Source organism: Danio rerio, chromosome 6 (genome assembly GCF_052040795.2).
Source record: "Danio rerio strain M-AB ecotype USA chromosome 6, GRCz13ab, whole genome shotgun sequence".
Taxonomy (NCBI): Eukaryota; Metazoa; Chordata; class Actinopteri; order Cypriniformes; family Danionidae; genus Danio; species Danio rerio.
In genome coordinates, this window is record NC_141026.1 from 31,200,601 (window position 1) to 31,214,111 (window position 13,511).

Here is a 13,511-nt window from a genome sequence, read left to right on the forward strand (position 1 = left end):
GGAGAAATTCCTTATGACTGGCAGATTTTTTTTAGTACAAACATGTAAACGGAAACAAAAAGGCATAGGAAGTGCAATGTTTGCAGGTTTTTGAATGTTTGTTTGTTTTTTTTACATAAAAAAAATAAAAACATTAAATGGGTGAACACAAGCGCACTGCAAATGTGTGCTGTATGAAAGCACAACAACCAATTCCTGCATCCACACAGACCACATAGCGCATCTGGATCATACAGACACTGCAGACAGTATATGTGTAACAGACATACGTGCGCAATTGACACCTCTGTACTAGAACAAATGTAATATTGAGCAAATATTTTAAATAGATTTAAGACTAACCCAGTTTATGGCATAGGAATCAGGAGTGATCTTTTTAGTGTCCAGGAAGGAGCAGAATTCTGGCTCGTGGTACTGAAGCAGGAGTCGAAACAGATGAAATGGCCGCCCCTTTACAATGCAGTCTCTGCAAAAGGCAATATGCATCAATTATTTCAGCTACTGTACATCAAAGAAGCTTATATTTTAAGATAATGTATGCATATTATCACTACATTTGACTTACAAATGTTGTTGTTTTTAAGCTAAATTTCTATTTTCACACAATATTAAGTTTGACTATTTTGGACAACAAACATATTTACATGGAAATATTTCTAGTGTTTTGGGGGAAAAAATTAAAACCTAATAACTTATCTATCTTTTTTTTTTTAACTTTTTGGTGCACAACATTTTAATACAGATATATGAACACCTCTACCTTGGAATATATTTATTCATGATGGCATAGAAGCAGTTGTAGAGGTCTTTGCGGGACAGCTGTAAGCCCAGGAGTGGTTTGAGGATGTGTGGCCAACTGAGATCTGGAGTGAATGTAACATTTCTGGACTTGCAGTAAAAGGTGATAACTGACTCCACATCTGATACCAGGTCCCGTCCTTCCTCCACTGGTATGCCCAGCTCATCTATATGCAAAAATATATATATAACTTTTTGTTTGATCATATCATAGCACACTGTTTGAGGCAAAAGAATGTAATGAATAAGATTTATTGTGACTTGTTAACATGTCATCTTGACTAAAAAGACAGTGATGTACTGTAGAAGTAGGTGTTGATCTTATGTGAAGGTTGAGTTTAGTCACACTACTCCATAAGAAAGCGCATAAAAGAATAGTCATTTTGGTTTACATTTCAGCTAATGCTAGACAAAGAAGAATGCTTTTAAACTCTGAAATTTACAGGATGGTTTAATAGTTTATAATTATAATGACAAAAAATTAAAAATAAAAATAATCAAGGGAATTGAGATTTTTCAGTCCCCTTTTGGACAAAAATAAAATGTTCTTATGAACATCAAAAAAAATCTTCTTAAATCCAAACTGATTGATGGATTTGATTGTACCATCTATTATTACTAGGGCCTATATGACCAATAACTCACAACAAAACCTATTATATGCCAATTCCCAATGTTTGTAAAATCTTGCGAATACAAATATTTAAAAGGCAAAAAGCTTTAGCAATAAATTAAAAAATATTTAACAAATAAGGCATGATTTGAAAATACTAAAGTAAAAGCATCTTAAAACTACAAAGGCACATAAAAGACTAGACTTGCAAAGAGGTAATTCTGTGTAAAAAAAAAAAAAAAAAAAAAAAAAAAAAATTACATAGAGTTTTCAATAACAAGTAGGCCAATAATGTAGAGTGCCTGACTCCACATTTATAGAACCTCAATTCTGTTAATGTGAAGTAGTGCAACACTACACATAAATGACACAATGAAAATGAAATGAGGTGAGGTGTGCAAAGGTCATTCACCAGTGAGCTGCTGACTGCGGCTGTGAATGAGCGTCTGTTCTGGTAGATCTAAAACGCCATCCCATGAGGACAGACTATCTCCTTTACCAGACACATTCAGAGCAATCTGTAACACACAAACACCATCAACATCACTACCAGAAACAAAAAAAGTATGAAAAAAAGTATGAGAAAGTGAATACAGAAAAAATGACAGTTTAAAATGCTCCTGTAGCTCACTGAGTGATCATATAAGCTTTATTCACCCCCTCATGGGGTTTACTTTTTAAAGGTTCAGCACTCAAGTCGGTTTACGGTTTCATTAATGGCCATCTGATCAATTGAGAGGCTCTCTAAAGCCCTTTAGGAAACACTGACTGCAGAAAACCCTTTTAAAAAGCAAAGAGACAATCTCTCTTTTTTTGCCATATACAAAAACACTTATTAATCAGCCAAGCATTTGATTTATTGAGATTTTGAGATTTTCACATGATGCAACACAGACTGATCAGTCAAGCGGTTTTGTACTTAGCATACAAAATTTTTTTGAATGATCTTATACACTCATTTTTTAAACATTTTTTTATCTATTTGTAAACGTTAATGTTGTCTAAAGAGTAAAAGTGACAAATATATATATTATTTATTTTTATTCATTTATTTTTTATTTATTTTTATTTTTTCCTGGAAAAAGTTTTATTTATTTCGGCCTGAATAAACGCATTTTTTTATTTAAAAAAAAAACATTTTACGGACAAAATTATTAGCCTCTTTAAGCTATATATTTTTTCAATATTGTATAACAATGATTTGTTCTGTAGACTAACTTGCCTAATTACCCTAACCTGCCTAGTTAACTTAATTAACCTGGTTAAGCCTTCAAATGTCCCTTTAAGCTGTATAGAAGTGTCTTGAAAAATATCTAGTAAATATTATTTACTGTCATCATGGAAAAGATAAAATAAATCAGCTATTAGAGACGATTTATTAAAACTATTGTGTTTAGAAATGTGTTGAGAAAAAAAAACTTTCCGTTAAACAGAAATGGGGGGGGGGGTAAACAGGGGGGCTAATAATTCTGACCTCAACTGTATATGTGTGTGTGTGTGTGTGTGTGTGTGTGTGTGTGTGTGTGTGTGTGTGTATATATATATATATATATATATATATATATATATATATATACATACACACACAAACAAATACTCTGAGTTTTATGAAATTTGCTGGACAAAAAAAGTGCATATAATTCAGTTTTCAGTTTATATAAATGTCAAATTAAACAATTGAATTAATTATTATTTATCTTTGCAAAAGTCATTTTATTCTTAATATTATTATTTGTGTATTAAGAAATATGGTAGTTTTAGTATAGTATAGTAGTTAAGTTTATACTACATCAATGCTGTCATACGTTTTATGGTTGCTGCAAGCTTAAATGACATTTGCTTCATAATTATGAGTTTACTACGCTTCAAGAAAACAGAACACTTTTAGTAGTTATATTGCAGTGAGATTTCTTTTTTGAAGATCTATCATTCATTCATTGACTTTCTTTTTGGCTTAGGCCCTTTAATAATCTGGGGTCGCCACAGCAAAATAAACTGCCAACTTATCCAGCAATTGTTTGTCAATTAAAAAACAAACAAACAAAATAGAATCTAGAAATATGTTGATCAGGAAATTTTATTAGAGAAATCGGAATTAGAAAAAAAATTAAATAAACAAAACTACTTTTTTACTTGTATCATTCCTGAGTTATGACCCAAAAAAAATGGTAGAGGTAAGATTTCCACCCCTATCAGACACACACACTTCAGATAAATTTTTACTTACCATCCATAATTTGGCCCGCTGTGGTGGGGAAAGGTCTCGAACCTGGATGACACCATCCTGGTCACTGTTCAGATCACATACTGCAGAGTCAAGAGCATCAGCCAAATCCTGATTCCTGAAGAAAACAAACAGGTAATTCAGTGTTAATCCAACAAAAGTGTAAAAGTGCTCCTGCTCAAATTTTAGATTCTTTTAATATTTTTTTTTATAAAAAGTCAAAACCCACAAAATGTATTTGGTGCTCACCCTGCATGTTGACATGCAATAATACTAAACTTGTTTACCTTGAGCATTTTTTAATGGGCACACATTACATGCATCCCTGCATACAAGGCCTTAATAATGAAGACTACAAAACAAGTTTGTTAATAACCACATACTAATTTTGAAAAACAAAAAATGTATGGCATACACACAGGTATATTCTATGCAAATATTGTAATACATCTTATAGGGGGGAAATTAAATACATTTCCAGGATCAACATAATTTGTTCTACAAAAAAAAAAAGGAATCAGCACAAAAAATTTATATATATAGTGAAACCAAGCACATTCAAAATTTAAAAAATAAATATATTTGCATACATTTAGAGCAGTGAATCATGTGAAAATGTATGGATGTATGTGTAGACTGATCCTCATTTATGCTGGTTGTCAGAAATGCTAAAACATTTATTCATTCATTTTCGGCTAAGTCCCTTTATTTATCTGGGGTGGCCACAACGAAATGAACCGCCAAACTTATCCATCATATGTTTTGCGCAGCCGATGCCCTGTGATCTCTGGGAAACATCCATACACACTCATTCACACTCATACACTACACAATTTAGCCTACCCAATGCACCAGTGCTACTGTACATGTATTTGGACTGTGGGGGAAACCCACGTGAACGCGGGGAGAACATGCAAACTCCACACAGAAACTGCAACTAAATGCTAAAACATTACAAAATATTAAGAATACAATATTAAATGATAATAAACTGTTTATTTGATGCATTTTTTTAATAGGAACTAGAGAAAAAAAAACATTGCTCAGGCAAAAACATCTAGGGCTCTATTTTGACGGTCCATGCGCAGAGCGCAAAACGCAGGGCGCAAACGCTTTCAGGGCGTGTCAGGACGCGTTTTTGCTCATTTAAGGACGGGAAATCTGCCTTGCGCCAAGGCGCATGGTCTAAAAGGGTTGGGTTTATTTTCTTAATGAGTTATAGGTGTGTTTTGAGAATAAACCAATTAGAGTCTCATCTCCCATTCCCTTTAAGACCCAGCTGCGTCGCGCCAAGAGCGCATTCGCTATTTACAGGACGCAAAGTAAGTCTAAGTGGAAAAAATGAGCATTTCACAAGAATACCGTTAATAGTTGACAGTTTTTTAACAGAAAACTGTAAAACGGAGCATCTACTGCGTGAGAATGAGAGATAATGGAACTACTTTCACATTCGCTCTTGGATAGGGAAACCTTTATGCACAGACATCAATGAGCCTATAAATAATTTACTTTGTTTGTTAAGCGCAAAGATTTGTTTCAAAACTATTTCTAAATTCAGTTCTAATTTCTAGCAAACGAATAAATGAACAATAATGACCAAGTGTGGTCAAAATACTGAGTTATTTCCAAATACACCTGCCATGCCCCATATGGTCTAAAACCTGACAGGTGGGCAAATCTAAGCTTGTTTTTAATAAAACAAATATAAATAGGGATATATTAAATAATACTCTAATAATAATAATATTATACAAAAGCAAATTGTTATGAAGGAACTGAAAAAGCCTCCCGAGATGAAGACATAAAAGCAGTGATTTTTCATATTAATGTAGGCTAGAAAATAATATGTTTTGTTATATTTTAATCCTTTATATTTATATCCTATATCTATTCTTATTATATCCTATACATATATCCTTAATATTTAATTTTTTTCATATGTAAAGATATTTGCCTATTGCTCTCTTGTGCATATTAAGCAGTGTGTAAGCGAGGCGTCGATAAGGCGAACTCTGCGCCGGAGTTTAGACCGGGTTAGTTTTGGTCTATAATGAAAAATCTATTATAGTTTCTCAAAACAGCGACGCGCCAGCGGTCCGCCTCAGAACTCTTTTTTTTTTTTAGACCAGAACGCCTATGAGCGCACAAATGAGCGCTAATGCATTTGCTATTTAAACAGCGTAGCGCAAAGCCTCAAAACAACTCTTGCGCCAAGCTGAAACTACCAGAAATTACAACTATGGGACAACAAATATGTTATATACAAAACAGCTAATACGGTAATATAATTGTGGTATATTATAACCAATATTTGTACCAATATTCTCAACTAATATTATTGTTCTGCCAAGTTTAATATTATCAAAAGATGATCAGTCTCTCACTATTGTTTCTCAGAACCCAATTTTACCCAAGGGTTTTTCCTTTAAAGCTTTTAAAAATTAGCATAAAGATACAGAATTAAAACCATCACAATTGATTTGCACAAAACAATAAAAATTTTTAGCTGAGGTAAAACACAGATATCCTCTGTGTACCATATGATAAAAAGCCATGAAGAAGAAAAAACTGAAAGAAATGCTCATACACATGCTAATACAGAAAACAACATTGCCAGAACCTCGTCAGCTGCTGGTAAAACACCAGGCAATTATTTATTTAACGAGCATGTATTATAGCAGTAATACATGAATTTTCTAACATGTAAACAATGTAAAGGTGTACTTGTACTACCAAGAAAGGTGATAGAAAGTACGGCTTCCACAATGACTTTGAGACACTCTTAACCAGGAAGATGAAAGCTGTCTAGCAACAATACATACCACAGATTCCAAACTGGGGTGAGAAAATGCAAATTGTCGCATTCATACATTTTGGGTGAATTCCCAAGTTTGAAGGCTTTAGAGCAAATACATTCTTTTTAAGTGCAACAGGAATTAAAGTGAAGCTCAAGAATATCTGTGATCAAAACTGGACTTCAACATCAGAGACCACCATCATGCATACTTTTCTCCATTTATCTCTCCTATGGAGTCATTTACCATACCAGTCATTGTCTGTGAAAACAGGAAGGCCAATATTCAGCAAAAGAGTAAGAGACCACAAAGGCTCTTTAGGTGCATTTGGATGATTTTGATTGGTGTTCCCCATTCGTCAACTTAAACTAGATTCAAAAACTCTTTTTGTGAAGAAATTGCTTATAGAAATAGAAATATGTATAGAAATGCTTATAAAAGCTCCTCAGGGGGTTTGCATTCAGGATGACCATTAGTGTCTTTATAAAAGTTTGATGTTATTGCAGATGAAACATGATGCTGAAAACATGAAGTAAATTTTTTCCTTCGGGTTAAATAATCAATAATGACCCCAATCAATAATGTCAATAATCATTCAACCTCTTTACCCAAGCCTCTCTACTTAACCATCTTGCATGTCAACCATGTTTGTAGCTTAACACTGTTAACAATTTCAGTGCAATCTATTTAGAAGGGCTCATAGAGAATAAAGGCATAGAGATGAGCCTTTGCGAATTTAACATGGTGTTTGACAACAACTTTCCTGCGCAAGATATTATGGGGGCGGGAAAAGGATTTGTGTGTGTACCCTTCAGAACCCTACAATGGAAAAGGCCAGTTTTAAACACTTTGTTTTGGAAGGACACTTTAATACGATGGTCAACAAGATTTTCACTAACAGATGCCCTTCGCATGCAAGGTTATAATAGTTTTGGATTTTTCATTAGTTTTAGTTTCTATTTCGTTTTGACTTTTTGTTTTCAAATTCAGTTAGTTTTTATTAGTTTTAGAGGCAGATTTCCTAGTTTTTATTAGTTTCTATATTTTAAAATGTCTTAGTTTTAGTTTAGTTTTTATTAGTTATAGTATTAGTTTCAGTTTTTTTTCTAAATGAGGACATTGTTAGGTGGAAGATTCAAAATCAACAGTATAAATATTGTATAATAAAACCTCAGCCAAAGTAAAAAAAAACACAGTAAAGTTTTACTAACTGTAAACCCAACTGAATCATGCTACACTTATTTAAATTTCATTACGATTGTCTGTTATGAAATAAACTTACGTTTTTCACCAGATCCTCTCATTTAAGCCCTCGGTTTACCCGCGCTGCAGTTGTTCCAAGTTCAGTTCAGTCATACAGCAGGCTGTACCGTTTGTGTTTGGTTCACTGTCACGCATGCGCAGTATGATCGGTTCACCGCCTCTCAACGTTACTGTTCTACTAACGGAATGAGAGCGTATATTGGATTATTTAGAGTCGGAGGGGGGTATTAGTCTTGTTATTAAGTAAGAAGTGGGTGGATGAGTGCTTCCTGGAGACGCGAATCGTTTCAAATGATTCAGTTCGATTTAGTGAACTTGTTCAACCGGTTCACTTAGAAGATCCGGTTACAAAGATTCGTTCGCGATCGCGATACAGAAATAAAACCCATTATTTGGCACAAATGTGTTAAAGTAATAGTTTTAAGTCTCTGTATTTAATGCTGTCACCGTGCTGCTGTCATGTCCACTTGTTTTTGTCGCGGGAGCAACAGAGAGGATGCCTAGAGGAGAACTGGCTTGATCTGGCCAATGGCGGCAGGAGACTCTGAGGTGCGAAAGGGTCAAACACAAACACCTGCAGCGCGGATTATATTTACTTCTAAAATGCTTACAGTAAGATTATTTATTAAATACAGTTACAAATATAAATACGAATGAGGTTTTTGCTATAATTCTAGTTAGTTTCAGTTAGTTTTGCATGTACACAATACAGTTTTAGTTAGTTCTAGTTTTTTTAAAAAACTCGTTTTTATTTTTATTTCAGTTAACGACAATTATTTTACATTTTAGTTTTCGTTTTTTGTTCGTTTTCGTTAACTATAATAACCTTGTTCGCATGGTGATATAACCATTTTGGAGCATTTTTTACCTGGGTTTTTAGTTTTAATTAAATTTAAATCCATTGTGCAGTGTGTTGTGGACAATATTAGCTGTAAAAGTGAACCATTTATGCACGCTGAATATTGGAAATAGTAGACCACCCTGGCAACTTTGAAATAATTCTTTCAATACTACTATTGGGGCACACTAATTCCTTTTCTGAATACAAGAAGGTTAACTGGGAATATGTGTGAATGTTATTCTATAGAAGAGGAAATGGTAAAGACCAGAGTAATCATTATACATTAGGCTGCAAAATTAACCACAGGCAATTTTCATGTACATTATGTCAGTAAAGCAGGTTCTGTAATCAAAAGTCAATTTTTAAGACAGGTCTACACATAGCAGTATTCAAAACAGAATCAACATTCAAGCTACACAATATTGAATTCATTATTAGAAATTATTTCATTGTCTTCAGTGGAGGACTGGTGTCCTGCAGAGTTTAGCTTCAAACCCAATTTGACACACCCGAACAGACCAACCAAGCTCTAACTATAAATACTAGTAGCTTCCATGTAGCTGTGTTGAGGCAAGTTGGAGGCAAATCTGCAAGACATCAGCCCTCAAGAACAGAGTTTAAGAAACTCTGAAATAGAAGATAATCATGCTATCATGCTAATGACATCTGTTTGCAAAGCCTATTAATAACTTCAAACAGCTCTTCGTAAATTCAACAAGTGTTTAAAATAAATCCTTCTGTGAGATGATTCTATGTGTTTATTAGTCATGTTCATGAATCCTTATGAAAATGTTATTTGTTCATGAATCAGTGAAAGCAGTTAAACCCTGGGTTTATTCAGCAACTGCAATGGGATATCCTGGATTTCTAGCTTCTTACTAAGCACAGAAGAGTCAGTTGGTACTGATGCTGACAAACAAATACATTTTTTATAACCCAAAAAAATGTGTTACTAATTAATTACGTAAGCTGTTCTGATCATTTTGTCATCTGCTCTTTAATTTGCTTAATCCCACTACTGACATTGAATGTAATTAATGTGCGTTTCTGAATGTTAGAGATTACATGATTAGTTGCTATTAATTTACTCACCCTCGTGTCACTCAAAAAAATTTACTGATTGACTTTTTCTTTTATAAGCACATTAAAGAACTTTAGCTTAATTTTTAATACAATTTTGACAATACAACATGCATGTCCACCTCTTTGTTGTAAACAATTTCAGCTCATCTGTGAGTTTCCACATGAATACAAACACAGAACCATTTGTCAAGGCTACAAATTAAAGTAATTTCTCATACTGGACATAAAACTTCAACGTATAGTTAAGAACAGAGGTATTGGTTTTATTTTAGATATATTTTTGACGATCTAAGTACCAGCAGCATTTTCAGCTAAAAATATTATACTAAAGAACATTAAACAAGAAACTCACACATATTAAAAAATATTATGAAACTATTAAGCTATCCTTTATTTGTATTGACAACACTGTACTTAGTTATGACAAAACAACCATAAAACAGAAAAAAAAGTTTGACGTTAATAAGATGTCAGCATATTTGAGCTGTCACAAGAAAACACTCCTAAACTTCAAGCATTGAAAAATGGGAGATAAAGTAGATGTTGCTGTGCTCAGCGTGAATTTTTCTCCACAAAGATGGAACACTCAAAGTAGCAATTCTCATGTAAAAATAATAACAATAAAAAATAATTTATAATAATAATAAAAATAATAAAAATCACCCCACATAATGATTATTTTATTTATTTGTATCTATTTGTTTTTATTTTAAGTAATAATAAAACTGCCCACTTTGTAATTATAACTTCAAATGTCACAAAGTCTGTAAAGGCTAATTATATCTAACTCCATTATTATATATCAAACATTATTTTAGTTTAAACAGTTAGAGCAGGGGTCACCAAACTTGTTCCTGGAGGGCCTGTGTCCTGCAGACTTTAGCTCCAACCCTAATCAAAATACACCTGAACAAGCTAATCAAGGTCTTACTAGGTGTACTTGAAACACCCAGGCAAGTGTGTTGAGGCAAGTTAGAACTAAACCCTGCATAGACACCAGCCCTCCTGGACTGAGATTGGTCACCCCTGAGTTACAGGATCTCTAATCTTCTCTACTCTGGCTATCCATTAAATTCAGTATGGATTATAAGTTACTACTACCTAACTACAAAACTTTAAAAGGTTTAGCTACTGTTTGATTAAAGGGTTAGTTCCTCAAATTTAAATGTTATTAATTACTCACCCTCATGTCGTTATAAACCCATCAGATATACTGTCAACATTTCCAACTCATTTAAAGTGCAGAAAACACCAAAATACTTAAAAAAAAAGTTGCTACACAAATATGATTGTAAACACATAAAACAAAAATAACAACTTTATTCAACAATTTCTTCTTTTCTATGTCAGTATAGCACATTATTTTTTTTTTTTCATTTGAGTGAACTAACCCTTTTTTTATAACCTTCTATCTTGCCTTTTATCACTCTATAATCCATCTACCACCACACTTTTTTTCTCAAAGTCAGAAAACTCAGGAGTTCTAATGGTACTTAGGACAGCAAAGTCCTCCAATGGAGGTAGAATATGTTGACAAAAGGCTCTGGCATTTAGGAATGTCCTTCCAGAAAATGTTTGGTCAGTCTTTAACACAGTTTAAATCAACATTAAGATACTAAATTAAGAATATATTTCAAAACTCTTTTTTTTTACTGCATCAATGTTTGTTGGTAAATAAATGTTTAGATTTGCTTGAAGTATTATGAATAACTGCTAAGCTATACTTTCCTCGGTTTGTTTCTTGTGGCTACTCAGGATACCTATTCTAAGTACTCATTTGTATTCAGCCTCTTCCAAAGACTTTAGATGAACCAAGACCTGTGGAAATGTGTCAGTTCCTATGAGGACATCATGATGCCAACTATAAATCTTGGTAAAAAAAAAAAAAAACTCGTCATTTTAAGCATCAATATATAATGTAATCAGCATTTTAATCATGTTCATCTTGCTTGAATGTGGTCCTTGAACAGAACAGTGAATGTGAACATTACTTTTACAAAAAAAGCCGATAACCCTTTAACTATTCATTGTAAAAGTACAAATTTGCTCTTATTCAGTGAAGTTGCTTTGACATAATGTGTACCATGAAAAGCGTTATTGAAATAAATGTGAACTGAATTGTATTTTTATAACGTACTTATACAGTAAAAACTGAACAATAAATACATTTTATTTTATATGCTATGTAACTTACAGGAAATCTGCTGATAGCTAACGTTATAGTCTGTGTTTTACGCTAACACACCTAGCAAATGACAAAGCCAACATTATCGAGCTTTATAAAAAAAAAATAATGACACATTGAATCGCTTAAAAGAAAATTGATAAAATATTTTTAAAAGCAAATGTCAAACAATTGAGAAAGTCTAAGAAACAGCTGGAGTCTCCAAACAATACACTGGCTGCTTCGACTAGCCAGACTAACGTTAGCTGCTTAGCACAGCATCGCTGTCTCCCTGCCGCTACAGCGGCTGTCGCAAGAGTCAGAACAACAATATCCTTACTTAAACCTCCAAACGATAATATCAGCGTGAAAACAGCAAATCTTTCTAATGTTACCGCAAACAAAATGATCAGTAGGTTTTACTTACCAGCTGCCTTCAAGCACTTCCCCTACAGCATCCGCCATTGCTGTGGTGACGTCCACGTCAAAATGTGTCGTAAATACCAACGTCCTGTCGCTAGATTGCACGCACGCGCTTGACGCTTGTCTAGGCTACACAGGACGCGACTTTAGAGAGCCGCTTGTTGACATGACACACACACACACCTCGTTCACTAAATTCTCACTTCATGTCATCATTTCACTGGCTATTGAATTGACTTGTCTTGGAATACATTTTTTATTAGATTTTTTTAATCCCCATGATGCATTTGCTGTGTGAATATTATGGAATGTCGTGAATATAGTTTATATTATTATGTACATATTTTGTAATAGCCTATAATCTGTTTTCCATATTGTGAGAACAAATTTTACTGTAAAATTATGTAATATATATTATCACTTTATTTGTTGTCTGTTTTTATAGGTTATATTTAATGATTTTATGTATTTGTTATATCAGACCCTGCCTAGTGATCTAAACTAAGATTCATTTCTGCAAACCGGTTCTTTTCAGGAAGTTCAGTTCAATGAGCCAGTTCAAATGTAGTTCAAATACACATACTTTGATCTTATTTAAAAATTGAATCAGATTTCTGTGCAAAGCTACATCTAGAAGACTGATATGATTGTAAAGCACTTTGGGTGTGCAGTTAGAAAAGGCTATGTAAATGTACTTATTCATAAAATTTGAATTTCTACCAACAGCACACATAACACAGCTGCCAAAATGCAAATAGATTCTACATGTATAAGAATGTACAAGTCTATTTTATAAACTCCTCGATTTGACTATCATTTTTTGTTCTTTTGTATACTCAACAGGACAGTGTAAACGACCACCTTGAAAAAACAACAACAATCAAATAAACATTGAAAGCATAAATGTATAAATGCATAAATGTTACACGTTCAAATTTGTTTAATTATTAATGGTTATGACAATTTATATAATAGCTTTTAAAAATACCAGAAAATTTTATTTCAATTGAAATAATTTCACGATTATGCTTTTAATTGTGTTTTGAGAAGGTAAATGCAGCCTTAAGGGGTTTCATTTAGTTCATAAAATTTGTAAATAAAATAAAAAAAATGAATTCATAAATGTTTATAAAAAATCATTTCATCTGCCGGCCCTGAGTGTGGGATGGCCATGCATTTAGGACTACATAGAATAATAAGAAATAAAACACAAAACCAAGCTAACTTTATAAACATTGGTAGACAACTTGCTTCTTTATTTGACGTCATCATACATTATTATTACACAGAAATACTTCACTGACATC

The 13,511-nt window shown here is 33.2% G+C and overlaps 1 protein-coding gene across 2 annotated transcripts in view; it reads right to left on the bottom strand.

Annotated features, from left to right (window-relative positions):
- tbc1d23 (TBC1 domain family, member 23) overlaps positions 1-12,300 on the bottom strand; it is a 28,849-nt gene extending 16,549 nt beyond the window's left edge. Inside the window, 5 exon segments of one of the 2 annotated variants that reach the window (NM_200487.1) lie at positions 343-466; positions 761-965; positions 1,824-1,929; positions 3,639-3,753; positions 12,209-12,300. In NM_200487.1, the coding sequence (NP_956781.1) occupies positions 343-466; positions 761-965; positions 1,824-1,929; positions 3,639-3,753; positions 12,209-12,246 (588 nt within the window). In that variant the 5' untranslated portion in view covers positions 12,247-12,300. 2 annotated transcript variants of the gene reach the window in all.
- Between the last annotated feature and the right edge of the window lie 1,211 nt (positions 12,301-13,511).